We start from the raw sequence: 22,938 nt of genomic DNA, 5'->3' as shown, positions 1-22,938 counted from the left end.
AGGACAAGGTGGAGGGAGGGGATGGGGAGGAGGGGGGTAGGGGTAGGAGGCGGGGAGGAGGGGGGGAGAGGCGGCGGGGAGGGGGTGGGAGAGAGGCAGAGGGGAGGGGGTGGGAGAGAGGCAGAGGGGAGGGGGTGGGGCGGGGCAAGGGGAGGACGGTGTTTCTGGATGGGCGTTGGAAAGGGATGGGTGGGGGGGGGGGGGGGGGAGGGACTCATCGCAGTTTCTCCAAATGAAGAATGTTGTTGAAGGGCAATTACCTCACGCGGGACCCGCCCCGTGGATAGGCCCCGCCCCCCCGACCCGGGCGCACGTTGGGCTTGCGCATCGTCCTCTGACCGTTTGGCAGTTGTGTGTGTTTTTTTTTGAAGCCCAGCGTTTGGTCGTGAGCCATGGTGTGGTCGGTGCTCGAGCGCAGCTTGGTCTTGCTGCTGCGCGGCGCCTCGCGTCTCCTGCTCGCCCTCCTGTCGCTCGCGCAGTCCTTTGGACCCCGGAATGTGCGGCCGGTGCCGCCCGCTGTTCGGCCCCTCTTGCTGCTGTCCGGGGTGGAATTAGCCCGCAGGATCCGTCAAAAACAGGTACGGGAGTGGGAGGAGGAGGAGGACCGAGATTACGGGGACAAGATGTCCCCAAAGGCGGAAATGAGCACCGATCGATCGCCAGCATTTTGCTGGACGCATAACGGCATCGTTGTGAATGCCCACGTTTATTCGCAGTTAAATTGCTAATCATATGGGAGCGTTCGGCGTAAAGATTTGGTCCGGCAGAGCGTGAGGCCTTTCGGCCGAATGCGACTGCTGGCTCTCCGAAGGTGCAATTCGTCCGAATTTTGGCGCAGGAGTAAGACATTCAGTCGCTTCACTTTGCCTCTGCACCCAATGCCCCAAACCTTGACTCCCCTGTTTATCAAAATTCTGTCTCTGTCTTGAATATATTCAATGAGCCAGCCTCCTCCACTGCTCTCTGGGGAAGTGAATTCATCTGGTACCTCCTCCTGTTTTCCCTGAACAGCGCTGAGGTCCCAGGTTCGATCCCGGCTCTGGGTCACTGACCGTGTGGAGTTTGCACATTCTCCCCGTGCTTGCGTGGCTTTCACCCCCACAACCCAAAGATGTGCAGGTTAGGTGGATTGGTCATGCTAAAATTGCCCCTTAATTGGAAAACAAATAATTGACTACTCTTAAAATAAAAAAAAACTAGAATGCACAGCCTGTGTGTGTGGTGAAGCCAGGTTCCTGTAGAGTAGGAAGTCACTGAGTGCACGATTTTTGGCATGAAAAAATAGTCAATTCTAATATGACATAGGTGGGGAGCAGAGAAGAAAGTGAGCTCTTCACCTTTAGAATGCAGTGTTCTCCATGTACCTAAATACTCTGGGTGGAATTCTCTCTCTCCCGCCCCCCCCCCCCCCCCGTGCCGAGTGGGAGAATCGCCGGGGCACCGCGCGAGTCCCACCTGGCCGCTCGGAGAATCGCCGCTCGCCCGGATGGGCCGAGTGGCTGCCCCAACACGACCAGTTCCCGCTGGCGCCGGCCACACCTGGTCGCTGCCGGCCGGAACTGCGCGGGAACGCTGGGGGGCGGCCGAGGGGGTTCGTGCACCGGGGGGGTGCCCACCGTTCGGCGGGCTGGCCTCTCTAAAGGAGGACCTCCTTTCCTTTGCCGCCCCGCAAGATACATCCGCCATCTTGCGGGGTGACCTCGGGGTGGATGGCAACCGCGCATGCGCGGGTTGACGTTGGCCAACCGACGCATGCGTGGGTGACGTCAGCGCCGTGTCATTTACGCGGCGGTGCTTTTTACTCCGTGCCAAGGCCCCAACGCTGCTCCTAGCCTCCCGGGGGCAGGAGAATAGGGGGCTGGGAGCGTGCTCCGACGCCGGAGTGAAACACTCTGGTTTTCACTCTGGCGTCGGCACTTAGACTCCATTTTGGAGAATCGCACCCTCTATCTCCTTGCCAACTGATGGTTAAGCCTTTGTCTGTGGGGGTTGGCGGGGTGGAATTCTTAGTTACAGGGAGTTCGTCCATTAAAAGGTTAAGAATGACAGTTGAAGTCCCCACTTATAAATGTGCTGTAGAGGGAGTGCAGCAAATGTTTACCAGACTGATTCCTGGGATGGCAGGATGGACCTATGAGGAGGGATTGAGTCGGTTTGGATTGTATTCGCTGGAGCTCAGAAGAATGGGGGGTGGGTGGGGGGTGGGGGGGGGGGGGGGGGGGGCGAATCTCTTAGAAACCTATACGATTCGAACAGGAGTAGACCGAGTAAATGGAAGAAGGATGATCCAGATGGGGGTGTCGAGAACTGGGAGTCACAGTCTGAGGATACAGGGTCGACCATTTAGGACAGAGATTAGGAGAAATTTCTTCATCCAGAGAGCGGTGAGCCTGTGGAATTAGATACCACAGGAAACAGTTGAGGCAAAAACATTGTCTGCGTGATTCTCCATCGGCGGTATCTTCCGCTTCGCCGGCAACTCTCCCACGTCTGCAGGTTTCCCGACAGTGTGGGATGTCCACAATGGGAAACCCTTCGGCCGGTTGCTGGAACAGGATCCCATTGCCAGTGGGATGCGCTGTGCTGGAAAATGGGGCTGGTGGGATGGAGAATCTAGCCCTGCATGTTTTCAGAAAACAGTTAGATATAACACTTGGGCCGAAGGGGATCAAACGATATGGGGGAAGGTGGGATTCGGCTATTGAGGTGGATGATCAGCCATGATCATAATGAATGGCAGAGCAGGCTAGAAGTGCAGATTGGCCTCCTCCTCATATTTTCGATATTTCTGTGAATTAGTTGATGCTAATTCAGCCAAGTCCATGAAGATTTTAATGACAAAATCGGGATTAGTTTGGAGCCATAGACATTCATCAATGAGACACTTTCCCCATACAAAGCCCCTTGACAATTGCATACCCATCCTTAACACAGTCCTATATTCTAAAAGGCACCTCGGCTACGGTCGAGAATGAGGCACAAACGCCTGCCCCATAGGTACTCCCTGTCATCTAAATGAGTTGCTTACAATAAAGCTATGTCAACATTGTCATTTTTAAGGAAAGACAACATTTGTTTTGTTTTTAACAGGATGATGTACTCCCTGCACATTCCAGGAGCAAAGTTTCAAATTAGCTACTGCCATTGCTTATAGAATATCACAGCTATACTGCGAGAGGACACCTCAGAGGGCAGTGAGGCTATATGGGTAGAGATCAGGAATAAGAAGGGTGCAGTCACAATGTTGGGGGTATACTACAGGCCTCCCAACAGCCAGCGGGAGATAGAGGAGCAGATAGGTAGACAGATTTTGGAAAAGAGTAAAAACAACAGGGTTGTGGTGATGGGAGACTTCAACTTCCCCAATATTGACTGGGACTCACTTAGTGCCAGGGGCTTAGACGGGGCGGAGTTTGTAAGGAGCATCAAGGAGGGCTTCTTAAAACAATATGTAAACAGTCCAACTAGGGAAGGGGCGGTACTGGACCTGGTATTGGGGAATGAGCCCGGCCAGGTGGTAGATGTTTCAGTAGGGGAACATTTCGGTAACAGTGACCACAATTCAGTAAGTTTTAAAGTACTGGTGGACAAGGATAAGAGTGGTCCGAGGATGAATGTGCTAAATTGGGGGAAGGCTAATTATAACATTATTAGGCGGGAACTGAAGAACATAGATTGGGGGCGGATGTTTGAGGGCAAATCAACATCTGACATGTGGGAGGCTTTCAAGTGGCCGTTGAAAGGAATACAGGACAGGCATGTTCCTGTGAGGAAGAAAGATAAATACGGCAATTTTCGGGAACCTTGGATGACGAGTGATATTGTCGGCCTCGTCAGAAAGAAAAAGGAGGCATTTGTCAGGGCTAAAAGGCTGGGAACAGACGAAGCCTGTGTGGCATATAAGGAAAGTAGGAAGGAACTTAAGCAAGGAGTCAGGAGGGCTAGAAGGGGTCATGAAAAGTCATTGGCAAATAGGGTTAAGGAAAATCCCAAGGCTTTTTACACGTACATAAAAAGCAAGAGGGTAGCCAGGGAAAGGGTTGGCCCACTGAAGGATAGGCAAGGGAATCTATGTGTGGAGCCAGAGGAAATGGGCGAGGTACTAAATGAATACTTTGCATCAGTATTCACCAAAGAGAAGGAATTGGTAGATGTTGAGTCTGGAGAAGGGGGTGTAGATAGCCTGGGTCACATTGTGATCCAAAAAGACGAGATGTTGGTGTCTTAAAAAATATGAAGGTAGATAAGTCCCCAGGGCCTGATGGGATCTACCCCAGAATACTGAAGGAGGCTGGAGAGGAAATTGCTGCGGCCTTGACAGAAATCTTTGGATCCTCGCTGTCTTCAGGGGATGTCCCGGAGGACTGGAGAATAGCCAATGTTGTTCCTCTGTTTAAGAAGGGTAGCAAGGATAATCCCGGGAACTACAGGCCGGTGAGCCTTACTTCAGTGGTAGGGAAATTACTGGAGAGAATTCTTCGAGACAGGATCTACTCCCATTTGGAAGCAAATGGACGTATTAGTGAGAGGCAGCACGGTTTTGTGAAGGGGAGGTCGTGTCTCACTAACTTGATAGAGTTTTTCGAGGAGGTCACTAAGATGATTGATGCAGGTAGGGCAGTAGATGTTGTCTATATGGACTTCAGTAAGGCCTTTGACAAGGTCCCTCATGGTAGACTAGTACAAAAGGTGAAGTCACACGGGATCAGGGGTGAACTGGCAAGGTGGATACAGAACTGGCTAGGCCATAGAAGGCAGAGGGTAGCAATGGAGGGATGCTTTTCTAATTGGAGGGCTGTGACCAGTGGTGTTCCACAGGGATCAGTGTTGGGACCTTTGCTGTTTGTAGTATATATAAATGATTTGGAGGAAAATGTAACTGGTCTGATTAGTAAGTTTGCAGACGACACAAAGGTTGGTGGAATTGCGGATAGCGATGAGGACTGTCAGAGGATACAGCAGGATTTAGATTGTCTGGAGACTTGGGCGGAGAGATGGCAGATGGAGTTTAATCCGGACAAATGTGAGGTAATGCATTTTGGAAGGGCTAATGCAGGTAGGGAATATACAGTGAATGGTAGAACCCTCAAGAGTATTGAAAGTCAAAGAGATCTAGGAGTACAGGTCCACAGGTCATTGAAAGGGGCAACACAGGTGGAGAAGGTAGTCAAGAAGGCATACGGCATGCTTGCCTTCATTGGCCGGGGCATTGAGTATAAGAATTGGCAAGTCATGTTGCAGCTGTATAGAACCTTAGTTAGGCCACACTTGGAGTATAGTGTTCAATTCTGGTCGCCACACTACCAGAAGGATGTGGAGGCTTTAGAGAGGGTGCAGAAGAGATTTACCAGAATGTTGCCTGGTATGGAGGGCATAAGCTATGAGGAGCGATTGAATAAACTCGGTTTGTTCTCACTGGAACGAAGGAGGTTGAGGGGCGACCTGATAGAGGTATACAAAATTATGAGGGGCATAGACAGAGTGGATAGTCAGAGGCTTTTCCCCAGGGTAGAGGGGTCAATTACTAGGGGGCATAGGTTTAAGGTGAGAGGGGCAAGGTTTAGAGTAGATGTACGAGGCAAGTTTTTTACGCAGAGGGTAGTGGGTGCCTGGAACTCACTACCGGAGGAGGTAGTGGAAGCAGGGACGATAGGGACATTTAAGGGGCATCTTGACAAATATATGAATAGGATGGGAATAGAAGGATACGGACCCAGGAAGTGTAGAAGATTGTAGTTTAGTCGGGCAGTATGGTCGGCACGGGCTTGGAGGGCCGAAGGGCCTGTTCCTGTGCTGTACATTTCTTTGTTCTTTGTTCTTTGTTCTTATTCAGCTAGAGTATAGGATTGACATAAAGTGAAAAATGGCTTCCAAGCCAGAGATTTTCATGTCCTGCTCGGGCATGCACCTAAACTTGCCTCCCCATTTCCAAATATACAATTGACACATTTTAAAGTCTTTTCTAGGATATGAGAGATGCCTGTGTCCTTGCAAGAACCAGTTAGCAATTCTTTAACCCCAAAATAAAATAACCCCCCCCCCCCCCAAAAAAAAACATGTAAGTTTTTAGGGGGTTATTCCTCACCAAATGTGAGGACTTGTATGACTATACCTACAGATTTTTCATCATTCCACCAAGGAGTCTTTCCCCTCAAAAAATAGGAAGTAAGATTATACCACGATAAGGATGAGTGTGAAATGCCCTTTCTGCATTTTAACCTCTTAAGACGCCACCAACTCTCAGAAGTGGCGCTAGTCATATTTATCATGATTTAAGCAAAGGAGACCATAAAAGCATATACTACCAATATAAACGGACGGATATGAAGAAGAAAACATGGATAACTACCTTACAGACTTGGTATACAACCTGCATAGCGCACTCCTTAACTAGAAGGAGCATGTTAAGGAGTGTTTTCCATTCAAGACAAAAGGAAATCTCTGGTATTCTTAAGGATAAAACACTCATTGTTGCAATCATCCCTGTCAGCGTGATAAATAACTCCACAGAATCAGAAAGGAATTATAATGACGTGATGAGTCCAGAATTTACAGTGAACTGCAAATTGTAACTCCAAATTATTGTCTTCCATGGAGTTCATAAAGACATTAGCCAGATTGTCAAACATCTTCACAGAGTTGTCAAATCACCCTCAATGTAGTAGCGTATAGCAGGGCATTTTGCAGTCCGAAAGCCTTCAGCCATTTTCTAACTTGATAGACACCCTTGGAACTCTGTTGTATCACTACTGAGAAATCTTGAAAGAAAGAGACCTTTGCTCAATCATAGTGCAAGGCCTCGTTACGTCTTGCTGCTTTCAATACTCTTTGGCAATCTCCAAGTTATGGAAATGCCTAAATTCAGGCCAGGGACATGGACTATCCCTTGGTCTCAAAGACAGGATATGATGTACACTTTCTTTTTTTAAATAAATATATTTTATTAAAGTTTTTCGATCAAACAAAAATTTCCCAGTTTACAACTTTGTAATAATATATACATTGATCATTTAAAAACAAAAATAATATGCCAACTAACGGCAACTGCCAACAACAAAATAAGAAACAACAGAAATAGTAACTAAAATAGTAACTTCGTAACATCTAATATAAATAACTAATATATAAACACACACCTAAAACCCCTGAGGACCCAAATGAGCCCCCCCGGGTTGCTGCTGCTACCTTTCCTATTTTCCCTTATCGCCCTGCGAGATAGTCGAGGAACGGTTGCCACCGCCTGGTGAACCCTTGAGCCGAACCTCTTAGTGCGTACTTTATCCGCTCCAATTTTATGAACCCTGCCTTGTCATTGATCCAGGCCTCCACACCCGGGGGCTTAGCTTCTTTCCACATAAGTAGAATCCTTCGCCGGGCTACTTGGGACGTAAAGGCCAAAACATCGGCCTCTCTCGCCTCCTGCAATCCTGGCTCATCTGCAACCCCAAATATAGCCAACCCCCAGCCTGGTTCGACCTGGACCCCCACCACCTTTGAGATCACTTTTGCCACACCCACCCAGAACCCATGCAATACCGGACATGACCAAAACATGTGGGTGTGGTTCGCCGGGCTTCCCGCGCATCTCCACTCCAAAAAATCTACTCCGCCTTGCTCCAGTCATATGCGCCCTATGTAGAACCTTGAATTGTATCAGGCTGAGCCTGGCACACGAGGACGAAGAGTTTACCCTACTTAGGGCATCTGCCCACAGCCCCTCCTCAATCTCTTCCCCCAGCTCCTCCTTCCATTTTCCCTTCAGCTCCTCTACCATCGTCTCCCCCTCGTCTCTCATTTCCCTATATATATCTGACACCCTACCATCACCCACCCATGCCCCCGAAATCACTCTGTCCTGGATCTCTTGCGCCGGGAGCTGTGGAAATTCCCTCACCTGTTTCCTCACAAATGCCCTCACTTGCATATAGCGAAACGCATTCCCAGGTGGCAACCCATATTTTTCTGTCAGTGCTCCCAGACTCGCGAACGTCCCGTCTAAGAACAAGTCCTTCAATTTTGCAATTCCTGCTCGTTGCCAAGATTTAAATCCCCCATCTATCCTTCCCGGGACGAACCTATGGTTGTTCCTTATCGGGGACCACATTGAGGCACCCGTCACTCCCTTATGTCGTCTCCACTGCCCCCAAATTTTCAGAGTTGCCACCACCACTGGGTTTGTGGTGTATTTTTTCAGGGAGAACGGTAACGGCGCCGTCGCCAGTGCTTTTAGACTAGTTCCCCTACAGGACGCCATCTCCAGTCTTTTCCACGCCGCTCCTTCCCCTTCCCTCATCCACTTACATATCATTGACACGTTGGCGGCCCAATAATAATCACTTAAACTCGGCAGTGCCAGTCCCCCTCTGTCCCTACTGCGCTGCAGGAACCCCCTCTTTACTCTTGGGGTCTTTCCAGCCCACACAAAGCTCATAATACTCTTGTCCATCTTCTTAAAAAAGGCCTTTGTAATCAGTACAGGGAGGCACTGGAACACAAAAAGAAACCTTGGAAGGACCACCATTTTAACTGCCTGCACCCTGCCCGCCAATGACAGGGGCGCCATGTCCCACCTCCTAAAGTCCTCTTCCATCTACTCTACCAGTCGTGCCAAGTTAAGCTTATGCAAGGTTCCCCAGTTCCTGGCCACCTGGATCCCTAAATACCGGAAATCCCTTGTTACCCTCCTCAACGGTAAATCGTCTGTTCCCCTGCCCTGTTCCCCGGGGTGCATCACAAACAGTTCACTCTTCCCCATATTCAATTTATATCCTGAAAATTCTCCAAACTCCCTGAATGTCTGCATTATCTCAGGCATCCCCTCCACTGGGTCCGCGACATACAACAACAAATCATCCGCGTATAATGACACCCGATGCTCTTCTCCTCTAAGTACCCCCCGCCACTTCCTAGAGCCCCTCAGCGCTATGGCCAGTGGCTCAATTGCCAACGCAAACCGTAACGGGGACATCCCTGTCTTGTACCCCTATATAGTCGGAAGTGGTCAGATCGTTGCCTATTTGTAATCACACTTGCCACCTGGGCCCTGTACAGGAGCTGAACCCATCTAATGAACCCCTCTCCAAATCCAAATCTCCTCAGTACTTCCCACAGGTAGTCCCACTCCACCCTATCAAATGCTTTCTCTGCATCCATCGCCACCACTATCTACGCCTCCCCCTCCGGTGGGGGCATCATCATCACCCCCAGCAGCCTCCGTATATTAGGATTCAATTGCCTCCCTTTAACAAACCCCGTTTGATCATCATGCACCACCCCAGGGACACAGTCCTCTATCCTCGTCGCCATCACCTTGGCCAAAAGCTTGGCATCTATATTCCAGAGGGAAATAGGCCTGTATGACCAGCACTGCAGCGGGTCTTTGCCTCTTTTCAGGATCAGCGATATCGTCGCCTCCGACATCGTCGGGGGTAGTGTCCCCCTTTCCCTAGCCTCATTAAAGGTTCTCATCAGAAGTGGGGCCAGCAGGTCCACGTATTTCCTATAGGACTCCACCGGGAACCCATCCGGTCCCGGGGCCTTCCCTGTCTGCATGTTCCCAATTCCATTTACCACCTCCTCCACCTCAATCTGCGCCCCCAGTCCTGTCATCTCCTGTTCCTCAACCTTCGGGAACTCCAGCTGGTCTAGGAAACGCATCATTCCCTCTTTCCCTTCCGGGGGTTGAGCCTTATATAGCCTCTCGTAAAATACCTTAAACACCCCGTTCACCCTCTCCGCTCCCCGTTCCATCTTTCCCTCCTCGTCTCTAACCCCTCCGATCTCTCTCGCTGCCCCCCTCTTCTTAAGTTGTTGGGCCAGCAGCCGGCTCGCCTTCTCTCCATATTCATACTGCATTCCCTGTGCCTTCCTCCATTGTGCCTCCGCCTTACCCGTGGTCAACAAGTCAAAGTCCGTGTGCAATCTCCGTCTTTCCCTGTATAGCCCTTCATCTGGAGCCTCCGCATATTGCATATCCACCCTCAAAATCTCCCTCAACAATCTCTCCCTTTCTTTACCCTCTTGTTTCCCCTTATGGGCCCTTATGGAGATCAGCTCCCCTCTAACCACCGCCTCCCAGACCACTTCCACCTGGACCTCTCCGTCATCATTAATCTCTAGGTACCTTTCAATACATCCCCTCGCCCTTACACATACCCCCTCGTCCGCCAACAGTCCCATATTTAATCTCCAGAGTGGGCGCTGTTCCCTTTCCTCTCCTACTTCCAGATCTACCCAATGTGGGGCATGATCTGAAATGACTAAAGCCGAATACTCCGTTCCTGCCACCTTTGGGATCAGCGCCCTTCCCAGGACAAAGAAGTCTATCCGGGAGTACACTTTGTGGACATGGGAGAAGAAGGAAAACTCTTTACTCCTTGGCCTAGTAAATCTCCAGGGATCCACTCCTCCCATCTGCTCCATAAAGCCCTTAAGCACCTTGGCCGCTGCCGGCCTCCTCCCGGTCCTAGATCTGGACCGGTCCAGCCCTGGGTCCAGCACCGTGTTGAAGTCCCCCCCCCCCACCCCCCCATTACCACTTTCCCATCTCCAGGTCTGGGATGCGCCCCAACATACGCTTCATAAAGTTCACGTCATCCCAGTTCGGGGCATATACATTCACCAGCACCACCGCCTCACCTTGCAATCTGCCACTCACCATCACGTATCTACCCCCACTGTCCGCCACTATGGTCTTCGCCTCAAACAATACCCGTTTCCCCACCAGTATTGCCACCCCTCTATTTTTCGCATCCAAGCCCGAGTGGAATACCTGTCCCACCCATCCTTTTCTTAATCTGACCTGATCCGCCAGTTTCAGGTGCGTCTCCTGAAGCATGACCACGTCTGCCTTTAGCTTCTTTAGGTGCGCAAGTACCCTTGCCCTCTTAATCGGCCCATTCAACCCTCTCGCGTTCCACGTGATCAACCGGGTTGGGGGGCTCTTTACCCCCCCCCTCGTCGACTAGCCATCCCCTTTTTTAGACCAGCTCCTCACCCGGTTCCCATGCACACGCTTATCCCCCCGACGGCGCCCTCCCGTCCCGACCATCCCATCCCGTAACAGCTCCCCCTTCCCCTTAGCAGCAGCAATCCAGTTAACCCCCCCCCCCCCCCCCCCCCCGGGCTAGATCCTTCTCTAGCTTAGTTGCTCCCCCCATATTGCTTCCGGAAGTCAGCAAACTCTGGCTGACCTCGGCTTCCCCCGTTTATCCTTAGCCTCCCATTATGTGAGGCCCCCTCCTTCCTGCGCCCCCTTATTCCCGCCACAATTTCCATAGCGCGGGAACAAAGCCCGTGCTTCCCTCTCGGCCCCGCCCCTGATGGCACAGCTCCCTCCTTCCCCCTCCCCTTCCCCACCGGCGCCCACATTTCTTCGTGTCCCCCCCCTTCGAGGGGAAAGAAAATTTTCCCCCATGTGATTCACAGTTCCTTACCACCACCTCACTACTTCATTTCAAACACTCTTTCTCCAATCTAGTCCAACTTCTCCTCTTCAATAAATGTCCACGCCTCTTCTGCCGTCTCGAAGTAGTGGTGTTTACCCTGGTATGTAACCCACAGTCTTGCCAGCTGCAACATTCCGAACTTCACTTTCCTCTTGTGGAGCACCGTCTTGGCCCGATTGAAACTCGCCCTCCTTCTCGCCACCTCCGCACTCCAATCCTGATACATGCGGATCACCGCGTTCTCCCACCTGCTGCTCTGTGACTTTTTCGCCCATCTCAGGACCATCTCCCTGTCCTTGTAGCGGTGGAACCTCACCACTATTGCTCGAGGTATTTCTCCTGCCTTTGGTCTTCTCACGAGGACTCGATACGCTCCCTCCACTTCCAGGGGGCCTGTCGGGGCCTCAGCTCCCATTAAGGTATGAAGCATCGTGCTCACATACGCCCCAACATCGGCTCCCTCTGCCCCTTCTGGAAGACCCAAGATTCTTAAGTTCTTCCTCCTCGAGCTATTTTCCAGGACTTCCATACACCTCTTATGCAGTGCCTCGTGCGTCTCCGTCTTCACCACCAAGCCCTGTATCTCGTCCTCATTTTCGGCAGCTTTTGCCTTCACTCCACGGAGCTCCATCTCTTGGGTCTTCTGCGCCTCCTTTAACCCCTCAATCGCCTGCAGCATCGGCGCTAGCACCTCCTTCTTGAGCTCCTCCACACATCGCCGGAGGAACTCCTGCTGTTCCAGGCCCCATACCAACTGGCCTCCCTCCACCGCCATCTTGCTTCTCACTTCCCTTCTTTGCCGCTGCTCCAGAGGATCCTCCGCAATCTGGCCACTATTATCTCTTCTGTCCATTCACATCCGGGGGGACTCCCTTCTATGTCGCCTCACAGTGGGTTTAGCCTTTGAAAGTTGCCGTTGGGGCTCCCGATAAGAGCCCAAAAGTCCGTTAAAACGGGAGGTGCCGAAACGTGCGACTTAGCTGGTCATCGCCGCACCCGGAAGTCCCGATGTACACTTTCTAACTTAATTCACCCAGCTTTCATATCCAGACTAGGAAAAAGTCGGAGCCAGCTCTCAAAAGTATTTAGCTGGGAGTTTACCCTCTGGTAAATCAACAACCTGACATTTTCGACTGCCATGATTTTCCAGATAGGAATTCTGACGTACCCTGTAGCTGCTTTTTCAAGGATTTCAAGGACCAGAGAAAGCAGGGCAGAGAGCAAGGAAAGTCTACATTAAACTGCATTTATTTCAATGCAAGGGGCCTGACTGGCAAAGCGGATGAACTCAGGGCATGGATGGGCACATGGGACTGGGATATTATAGCTATGACTGAAACATGGCTAAGGGAGGGGCAGGACTGGCAGCTCAATGTTCCGGGGTACAGATGCTATAGAAAGGATAGAACAGGAGGTAAGAGAGGAGGGGGAGTGGCGTTTTTGATTAGGGAGAACATTACGGCAGTACTTAGAGGGGATATATCCGAGGGTTCGCCCACTGAGTCTATATGGGTGGAACTGAAAAATAAGAAGGGAGCGATCACCTTGATAGGACTGTACTACAGGCCCCCAAATAGTCAGCGGGAAATTGAGGAGCAAATATGTAAGGAGATTACAGATAGCTGCAAGAAAAATAGGGTGGTAATAGTAGGGGACTTTAACTTTCCCAACATTGACTGGGACAGCCATAGCACTAGGGGCTTGGATGGAGGGAAATTTGTTGAGTGTATTCAGGAGGAATTTCTCATTCAGTATGTGGATGGACCGACTAGAGAGGGGGCAAAACTTGACCTCGTCTTGGGAAATAAGGAAGGGCAAGTGACAGAAGTGTTAGTGAGGGATCACTTTGGGACAAGTGACCATAACTCCATTAGTTTTAAGATAGCTATGGAGAATGATAGGTCTGGCCCAAGAGTTAAAATTCTTAATTGGGGCAAGGCAAATTTTGATGGTATCAGACAGGAACTTTCAGAGGTAGATTGGGGGAGACTGTTGGCAGGCAAAGGGACGGCTGGTAAATGGGAGGCTTTTAAAAATGTGTTAACCAGGGTGCAGGGTAAGCACATTCCCTTTAGAGTGAAGGGCAAGGCTGGTAGAAGTAGGGAACCCTGGATGACCCGAGATATTGAGACTCTGGTCAAAAAGAAGAAGGAGGCATATGACGTACATAAACAACTGGGACCAAGTGGATCCCTTGAAGAGTATAGAGATTGTCGAAATAGAGTTAAGAGGGAAATCAGGAGGGCAAAAAGGGGACATGAAATTGCTTTGACAAATAATGCAAAGGAGAATCCAAAGAGATTCTACAGATACATAAAGGAGAAAAGAGTAACTAGGGACAGAGTAGGGCCTCTTAAGGATCAACAAGGACATCTTTGTGCAGAGCCACAAGAGTTGGGTGAGATCCTGAATGAATATTTCTCATCGGTATTCACGGTGGAGAAAGGCATGGATGTTAGGAAACTAAGGGAAATAAATAGTGATGTCTTGAAAAGTGTGCATATTACAGAGGAGGAGGTGCTAGAAATCTTAAAGCGCATCAAGGTAGATAAATCCCCGGGACCTGATGAAATGTATCCCAGGATGTTGTGGGAGGCTAGGGAGGAAATTGCGGGTCCCCTAACAGAGATATTTGAATCATCGGCAGCCACAGGTGAGGTACCTGAAGATTGGAGAGTGGCGAATGTTGTGCCCTTGTTTAAGAAGGGCAGCAGGGAAAAGCCTGGGAACTACAGACCGGTGAGCCTAACGTCTGTAGTAGGTAAGTTGCTAGAAGGTATTCTGAGAGACAGGATCTACAAGCATTTAGAGAGACAAGGACTGATTCGGGGCAGTCAGCATGGCTTTGTGCGTAGAAAATCATGTCTCACAAATTTGATTGAGTTTTTTTGAGGGGGTGACCAAGAAGGTAGATGAGGGCAGTGCAGTAGACGTTGTCTACATGGACTTTAGCAAAGCCTTTGACAAGGTACCGCATGGTAGGTTGTTGCAGAAGGTTAAAGCTCACGGGATCCAGGGTGAGGTTGCCAATTGGATTCAAAATTGGCTGGATGACAGAAGACAGAGGGTGGTTGTAGAGGGTTGTTTTTCAAACTGGAGGCCTGTGACCAGTGGTGTGCCTCAGGGATCGGTGCTGGGTCCACTGTTATTTGTGATTTATATTAATGATTTGGATGAGAAATTAGGAGGCATGGTTAGTAAGTTTGCAGATGACACCAAGATTGGTGGCACAGTGGATAGTGAAGAAGGTTATCTAGGATTGCAACGGGATCTTGATCAATTAGGCCAGTGGGCCGACGAATGGCAGATGGAGTTTAATTTAGATAAATGTGAGGTGATGCATTTTGGCAGATCGAATCGGGCCAGGACCTACTCAGTTAATGGTATGGCATTGGGGAGAGTTATAGAACAAAAAGATCTAGGAGTACAGGTTCATAGCTCCTTGAAGGTGGAGTCGCAGGTGGACAGGGTGGTGAAGAAGGCATTCGGCATGCTTGGTTTCATTGGTCAGAACATTGAATACAGGAGTTGGGACGTCTTGTTGAAGTTGTACAAGACATTGGTACGGCCACACTTGGAATACTGTGTACAGTTCTGGTCACCCTATTATAGAAAGGATATTATTAAACTAGAAAGAGTGCAGAAAAGATTTACTAGGATATTGCCGGGACTTGATGGTTTGAGTTATAAGGAGAGGCTGGATAGACTGGGACTTTTTTCCCTGGAGCGTAGGAGGCTTAGGGGTGATCTTATAGAGGTCTATAAAATAGTGAGGGGCATAGATAAGGTAGATAGTCAACATCTTTTCCCAAAGGTAGGGGAGTCTAAAACTAGAGGGCATAGGTTTAAGGTGAGAGGGGAGAGTTTCAGAAGGGCCCAGAGGGGCAATTTCTTCACTCCGAGGGTAGTGAGTGTCTGGAATGGGCTGCCAGAGGTAGTAGTAGAGGCGGGTACAATTGTGTCTTTTAAAAAGCATTTAGATAGTTACATGGGTAAGATGGGTATAGAGGGTTATGGGCCAAGTGCGGGCAACTGGGACTAGCTTAATGGTAAAAACTGGGCGGCATGGACTGGTTGGGCCGAAGGGCCTGTTTCCATGCTGTAAACTTCTATGATTGCAAGGAGGCCTCGACAGAAGTAATTTTTTGACAGTAAGGATTCGCTCCTCTGCTTCATTGAGCCTTTTACCAGTATTCTGTAGTTCTACAGCATGAGCACCGATATTTTGCGCTAATAAGCCGAATTTCTCGTCACTGACCTTAATAATATTAGCAGACATGCCTTTGAGTGCCGGAACAAGAGCCCGTTCAAGGATTAAGTTGCATGTTGGAGAATTGGCTCCAGTTGCTTCTAACTGCTTTCTTTCGTCGATGATTTTCTTATGTTTTCTGGGCATTATGTCACAATGTTTAGCCAGAAGTCTTCAAGGAACATAATATGGAATTCTCACTCCTGGATCAGGTAAGTATGGGCTTTGTGGGAGGAAAGGGACTTTTCACAGTAACTTCATTGCAGTGTTAATGTAAGGCTACTTGTGACAATAAAGATTATTGTTATTGAAGAATGAATAGCGCCAGAGCCCACAAAAGCACAGCTATTCCTGTGTTCGCATCATGTGATCCCCTAGATTACTCTAGTTAATAAAATGGACTGGTCTCTTATTCCATCGCTTGCATCACCCCACTCCAGGATCTGGCTCTATATTTCCCCAAAATCTCTGTCTCCTTTAGGCCCTCGGCCTGCCCATCCTGCGTGTTGATTGGTTGCTTCTATGTGCCTTTGGGGGAAGCCAACATTAATCCGTGATGCCAAGAGAGAATATCAGACCAAGCTAGAGTCACAGAGTAGAGTTACAGACTCTCGGCAGTTGTGGCAAGGCCTAAAAAACATAATGGGCGACAAAGCGAAGACGAGCAGTATCTCCAACAGCAGCACACCCCTCCATTGAACTCAATGTATTCAATACTCAGGTCGAGCAGGAAACCAACGATCCGCTGTCGAGTGCCCCAGCAGCCCATAACACACCCATACCCACCATCACAGCTCCCAAAGTCAGATCGGCGTTCCTGAAAGTGAACCTTCGGAAGGTGACGGGTCCAGGCTGGATCCCTGGTCGTGCACTCAGAGCTTGCGCGGACCAGCTGGCAGATGCGGACATCTTTAACCTGTCCCCACCTGCTTCAAGAAGACCACCATCATACCGGTGCCATAGAAGAACCAGGCAACATGCCTCAATGATAACCGTCTGGTGGCCCTGACTTCAGTCGTAATGAAGTGCTTCGAGAGGTTGATCATTAACTGCATCACCTCCATACTCCCAGAACGCTTGATCCACTGCAATTCACATGCCGCCGCAACCGGTCCACAGCAGACGCCATCTCTATGGCCCTATACTCATCCCCAGAGCATCTTGACAACAAGGACTCCTACATCAGACTCCTATTTGGTGACTACAGCTCTGCACTCAACACCATAATCCCGGCCAAGCTCATATAAAAGCTCCATACCTAGGACTTGGCTCCTCACTGTGCAACTGGATACTCGACTTTCTGACACACAGACCACAAACAGTAAGAATAAACAACAACACCTCCTCCACAATAGTCCTCAATAACGGGGCACCGCAAGGCTGCATACTCCCTGTACACACGCCTGCGTGGCAAAATTTGGTTCCAACTCTATCTACAAGTTTGCTGACGTCATGACCATAGTGGGCTGGATCTCAAATAACGGTGAGTCAGAATAACAGAAGGGAAATAGATAACCTAGTGGGGTGGTGCAGCGACAACAATCTATCCCTCAATGCCAGCAAAACTAGAGCTGGCCATTGACTTGAGGAAGCAAAGTATTGTACACACCCCTTTCGCTAACTTTGCCAACACTTTCACATCCGTATTTAACAATGATATGAGGCTGTATGACCCACACTCCAACGGGTCCTTCCCCTTCAATTGTTGCTGCGCCACAGTTCTCCTTCGGTCCTTTGTCAGGTCTTTAACCTTCTGCCGGGTCTGATACCCGGCAGACATGCTACTCCCGGGGAACCTTCTCCTCCACACCTTCAGCTACTTTCCTGTTGAAATTTCCCCTTTCGGATAAAAACGGCCCAAATCAACGCCTTTGACTCGGAGCTGCCTGTGTGCGGCCATTCACTCCATGGCCACCGGAAGTCTCAATCTGATCTTTTTCAGTTCTGTTAAAAGATAATTGACGTGAAACGTTAACTCTGTTTCTCTCTTCACAAATGCTACTAGGCCTGTTTATTTCTTTCTCTATTTCTCTCTATAGCTGATTTGACATTGAATCCACCCATTATAATCGCCGTCTCCTTTCTCAGCCCTTCCTCTTCATTCTCAGTTCTTTAATCTCAGGAGATGCAGTGTTGGTCCTAAGATTCCAGACCTCTTGTTGCCATTGCCCATGCCATGTTATACTCCGTTTCGACGTCCAGCAATTTACAGGATAAAACCTTTCTGAGCTGAAGGTTCAAGAAAAACACCTGATTCAACTGGATGAGATGGCCTGCTCCAGCAAATTCCAGCTCTGAAAAACAACATCTGGACCTGAATTTTGGCAGGAAAGAGCGTACTCCATATTCTAGAAGACAGGAGGTCCATTTAAGGAGTGATCTATCGCTAGGGTGAAAACATGACTCGACCAGCTTATTTAGAAATCTGTTTTCTTCCTGCCAGATGCCTGATCCTCACTGCTTTAGGCTGGCATTTCAGTGCTGCTGTCTTTTGGATGAGACGTTAAAATAAGGCCACATCTTCTCCCCCCCCCCATCTTGCCCAGCTGGACCTAAAAAGACTTAAAAGAGGAGAGTTCTACCTGGTGTCCTGGCTAATATTTATCTTTCAATTGACATCACTAATATAGATTTTTCAAATTTCTGCTGTTTCTTGGAGGGGAGGATATTAAATGCTACTTTCCCAAGATTTAAGTACACGTGCTAGGATTCCTCAGCCCCTCCTGCCAGCAGATCTATCAGTCCCGCTGAAGTCGACCCCTCGCGACAGGTTCCACGGCATGCAGGGTGGGTAAGCAATGCGTAAGTAGGGGTGGACAATCCCAGCCATAATCTCAAATGTTGCAGCAATGGCTACACTTCAAAAATAAATTGGCTTTAAAGCACTTTGGGCCATCCTATGGTAATGAAAAGGATTGTATAATTACAAATTTGTTCTTTATGGAGTATGACATGTTCTTTTGAAAATGGCTAAAATATATTTTATTATTTTTTTATGGTAAAGGCAAATAAACTATTAGGGAAATTTAGGATCCATAAGAATGAAGCTGAACACAGTTCTTTTGAAACTACAGATTTAAAAAAAATAAGAGTTTCATTTCTTTAAACCAAAAGTGGAAGATGTAATAATGTATAGTAACTTTTGTAAATATGCGCATTTCCAGAGTTTTCATTTTTCCCAGATGTCAAGCATCTGAAAATACTATTTTATGCTTTGAACTGTCTCCATTCATATTTGTTAAACTTAGCTTTGTGTTATTCGGGATGCAGTCATTTTTACCAGAGTGGTTGTGGGGCAGATACCTGGCCCACCTTGGGATATGGGGGTGAATTTTCCGCTGGAGGGATTCTCCGTTCCCCTGACAGCGTTCCCCCCTCTGTGGGATTCCCGATGGCATGAGGTGGCCATAATGGGATATCCCATTGGCCAACGGTGGGAATGGAGTACTCCGCTGCCGGAGATGGTGTGCTGCTGAGGAACAAGTGGATGGGGAGGTGGAGAATACACCCACGGTCTTTTGTTAACAGCTCACTCTCTGACATGTCAAAGAGTTGAACTCATTCGATGGAGTCTTTGTTGATCAGAGTTTGATGGCCAGAGACTTTGTACAATATTGTGTATAGTGTTTCAGTCAGTCTACCGTTTTTAGGTGCAACCAAAGAACTTGGTGATTTTTAAAATAGTGTGTGCTAATCTAACAGGTTAATAATAATAATAATCTTTTTGTCACTTTGATGTTAAAATAAACTTCTGTTTCCAGTTGACATTTCGAGAAACAATTAAAAAAAAAAAAAAAAAAGATATTATGGAGGGTAGAGAAGTATGTGCCTCATTGCTAATTTGTTTCTTTTATTTTATTTACGTAAAACCATTTGAGACGTAGACTTTGGACTAACCATTTAGCCTGTGATCTACAAACTGGCTTTTTAGGAGCATGGTTCTTTACTGGACGCTGGCCAGGAAGCAATGTACTCCATTTTGTAGAAGACCGGAGTTGTGTTTAAGGTCTGTGATCCCAAGAAAATAGCTGGGATGAAAACGTGACTGTTGACTAGCCTATTTAGAAATCTGGTTTGTTCTTCAGTAGGGTGAAACTCTCTGCTTTGGATTCTTAATACTGCTATTACATTGGCTTTTAACTAATTTGATTGTTTACTATGAATGCCAGTGTGGCAGTCTGGAAAATATATGATCAATTTTCAATCTCACCTATGATGGTACAGAAGTTCAGTCATGACAATGTACAATTTGCTACAGCTCTTCGGCGGGGGTTTAAACTAATTTGGCAAGGGGATGGGAAACTGATTTATAGTCCAGGAGATAGCATTGCGGGAGTTCAGGAAGTTGAGGGTCGTGCAGTCCTGAGGAAGGTACCAAGGTCAGAAGAGTGGACCTGCAGGCATGAAGATGGTTTGAAGTGTGTCTACTTCAATGCAAGGAGCATCAGGAATAAAGTTGGTGAGCTTGAAGCATGGATTGGTACCTGGGACTACGGTGTTGTGGCCATTACGGAGACGTGGATAGAACAGGGGCAGGAATGGTTGTTGGGGGTTCTGGGGTTTAGATGTTTCAGTGAGATTAGGGAAGGTGGTAAAAGAGGTGGAGGAGTAGCATTGTTAATCAAGGATAGTATAATGGCTGCAGAAAGGCAGTTTGAGGAGGATCTGTCTACTGAGGTAGTGTGGGCTGAAGTTAGAAATAGGTAAGGAGCGGTCACTTTGTTAGGAGTTTTCTATAGGCCCCCAAACAGTAACAGAGATGTGGAGGAAAAGATTGCAATGCAGATTTTGGATAGGTGCGGTAGTCACAGGGTAGTTGTCATAGGTGACTTTAACTTTCCAAATATTGATTGGATCCACTATAATTTGAATAGTTTGGATGGGGCTGTTTTTATCCAGTGTGTGCAGGAGGGTTTCCTCACACAATATGTGCATAGACCAACAAAAGGTGGGGCCACGTTGCATTTGGTACTGGGTAATGAACCGGGCCCAGTGTTCGATTTGGTTGTGGGAGAGCACTTTGGAGATAGTGACCACAATTCGGTGACTTTCACTCTAGCAATGGAGAGGGATAGGAACATACGGCAGGGCAAGGTTTATAACTGGGGGAAGGGTAATTATGATGCGATTAGGCAAGAATTGGGGAGCATAAGATGGAAACAGGAACTGTCAGGGATAGGCACAATTGAGATGTGGAGCTTGTTCAAGGAGCAAATACTGCGTGTCCTTGATTATGCATGTCCCTGTCAGGCAGGGAGGAAATGGTCGAGTGAGGGAACCATGGTTTACAAAAGAGATCGAATGTCTTGTCAAGAGGAAGAAGGGGGCTTATGTAAGGATGAGAAAACAAGGTTCAGTTAGGGCACTTGAGGGGTGCAAGATAGCTAGGAAGCTCAAGAAAGGGCTTGGGAGAGCTAGGAGGGGGCATGAGAAGTCCTTGGTGGGTAGCATCAAGGAAAACCCCAAGACTTTTTACACTTATGTGAGGAATAAAAGAATGACCAAGGTGACGTTAGGACCAGTCAAGGACAATAGTGGTAACGTGTGCATGGAATCCGAAGATATAGGAGAGGCCCTAAATGAATACTTTTCTTCATGGTTCACAAAGGAGAGGGGTCATGCTGTTGAGGAGGATAGTGTGATACAGGCTGGTAGGCTGGAGGATATTCGGAAGGAAGATGTGTTCGAAATTTTGAGAAGCCTGAGGATAGATAATTCCCCTGGGCCTAATGGGATATATCCTAGGATTCTTTGGGAGGTGAGGGATGAGATTGCAGAGCCTTTGGCTTTGATCTTTATGTCCTCACTGTCTACAGCAATAGTGCCAGAAGATTGGAGAGAGGCGAATGTTGTCCCCTTGTTCAAGAAAGGGAATAGGTATAACCCTGGGAATTATAGGCCGGTTAGTCTCACTTTGGTCATAGATAAATTATTGGAAAGGGTCCTGAGGGATAGGATTCATGATCATTTGGAAAGATGCAGCTTAATCCAGGATAGTCAGCACGGATTTGTGAGGGGTAAGTCTTGCCTCACAAGTTTGATTGTATTCTTTTGAGGAGGTAACTAAGTACATAGATGAAGTTAGAGCAGTTGATGTCGTATACATGGATTTTAGTAAGGCGTTTCATAAGGTGCCCCATGATTGGCTCATGCAGAAAGTAAGGAGGCATGGCATAGAGGGAAATTTGGCCGATTGGATCAGTAACTGGCTATCACATAGAAGACAGAGGATGGTGGTAGATGGTAAATTTTCATCCTGGAGCCCAGTCACCAGCGGTGTATCACAGGGATCAGTGCTGGGTCCTCTGCTATTTGTGATTTTTATCAATGACTTGGATGATGGAGTTGAAGGTTGGGTTAGTAAATTTGCTGATGACACCAAGATTGGTGGAGTAGTGGATAATGTGGAGGGCTGTTGTAGGCTGCAAAGAGACATTGATAGGATGCAGGGCTGGGCTGAAAAGTGGCAGATGGAGTTTAACCCTGATAAGTGCGAGGTGATTCATTTTGGAAGGGCAAATTTGAATGTGGATTACAGGGTTAACGGCAGGGTTCTGAAGAATGTGGAGGAACAGCGCGATCTGAGTTCATGTCCATAGATTTCTGAAAGTTGCCACCCAAGTGGATAGAGCCGTGAAGAAAGCCTATCGTGCGTTAGCATTTATGAAGAGGGGGAGTGAGGTTATGCTGCAACTGTACAAGACCTTGGATAGACCACATTTGGAGTATTGTGTGCAGTTCTAGTCACCTCATAGGAAGGATGTGGAAGCATTGGAATGGGTGCAAAGGAGATTTATCAGGATGCTGCCTGGATTGGAGGGTGGGTCTTATGAGGAAAGGTTGAGGGAGCTAGGGCTTTTCTCATTGGAACGAAGGAGGATGAGAGGTGACTTAATTGAGGTGTATAAAATGATGAGAGGGATAGATAGAGTGGACGTTCAGCGACTTTTTCCTTGGGTGGATGTAGCTGTTACAAGGGGGCATAACTATAAGGTTCATGGTGGAAGATATAGGAGGGATGTCAGAGGTAGATTCTTTACTCAGAGTGGTTGGGGCGTGGAACACACTCCCAGCTATGGTAGTGGGGTCGGACACTTTAAGAGCTTTCAAGCAGTTATTGGATAGGCACATGGAGTGGACGAGAATGATTGGGAGTAGGTTGATTTGATCTTAGTTTCAGACTAGTTCGGCACAATATCGTGGGCCGAAGAGCTTGTACTGTGCTGTACAGTTCTATGTTCT

At 48.2% G+C, this 22,938-nt stretch overlaps 1 protein-coding gene across 2 annotated transcripts in view; it reads left to right on the top strand.

Annotated features, from left to right (window-relative positions):
- Positions 1-310: 310 nt before the first annotated feature.
- The window catches only part of LOC140420970 (fatty-acid amide hydrolase 2-like), a 72,663-nt gene continuing 50,035 nt past the window's right edge, over positions 311-22,938 (top strand). The window contains exon 1 of one of the 2 annotated variants that reach the window (XM_072505183.1): positions 311-578. In XM_072505183.1, the coding sequence (XP_072361284.1) occupies positions 393-578 (186 nt within the window). In that variant the 5' untranslated portion in view covers positions 311-392. The remainder of the gene's footprint in view (positions 579-22,938) is intronic. The other variant, XM_072505182.1, reaches the window with a different exon arrangement.

This window comes from Scyliorhinus torazame, chromosome 5 (genome assembly GCF_047496885.1).
Source record: "Scyliorhinus torazame isolate Kashiwa2021f chromosome 5, sScyTor2.1, whole genome shotgun sequence".
Taxonomy (NCBI): domain Eukaryota; kingdom Metazoa; phylum Chordata; class Chondrichthyes; order Carcharhiniformes; family Scyliorhinidae; genus Scyliorhinus; species Scyliorhinus torazame.
Note: the sequence above shows the minus strand (reverse complement) of the source record. Positions and strands in the feature narration are given on the sequence as shown.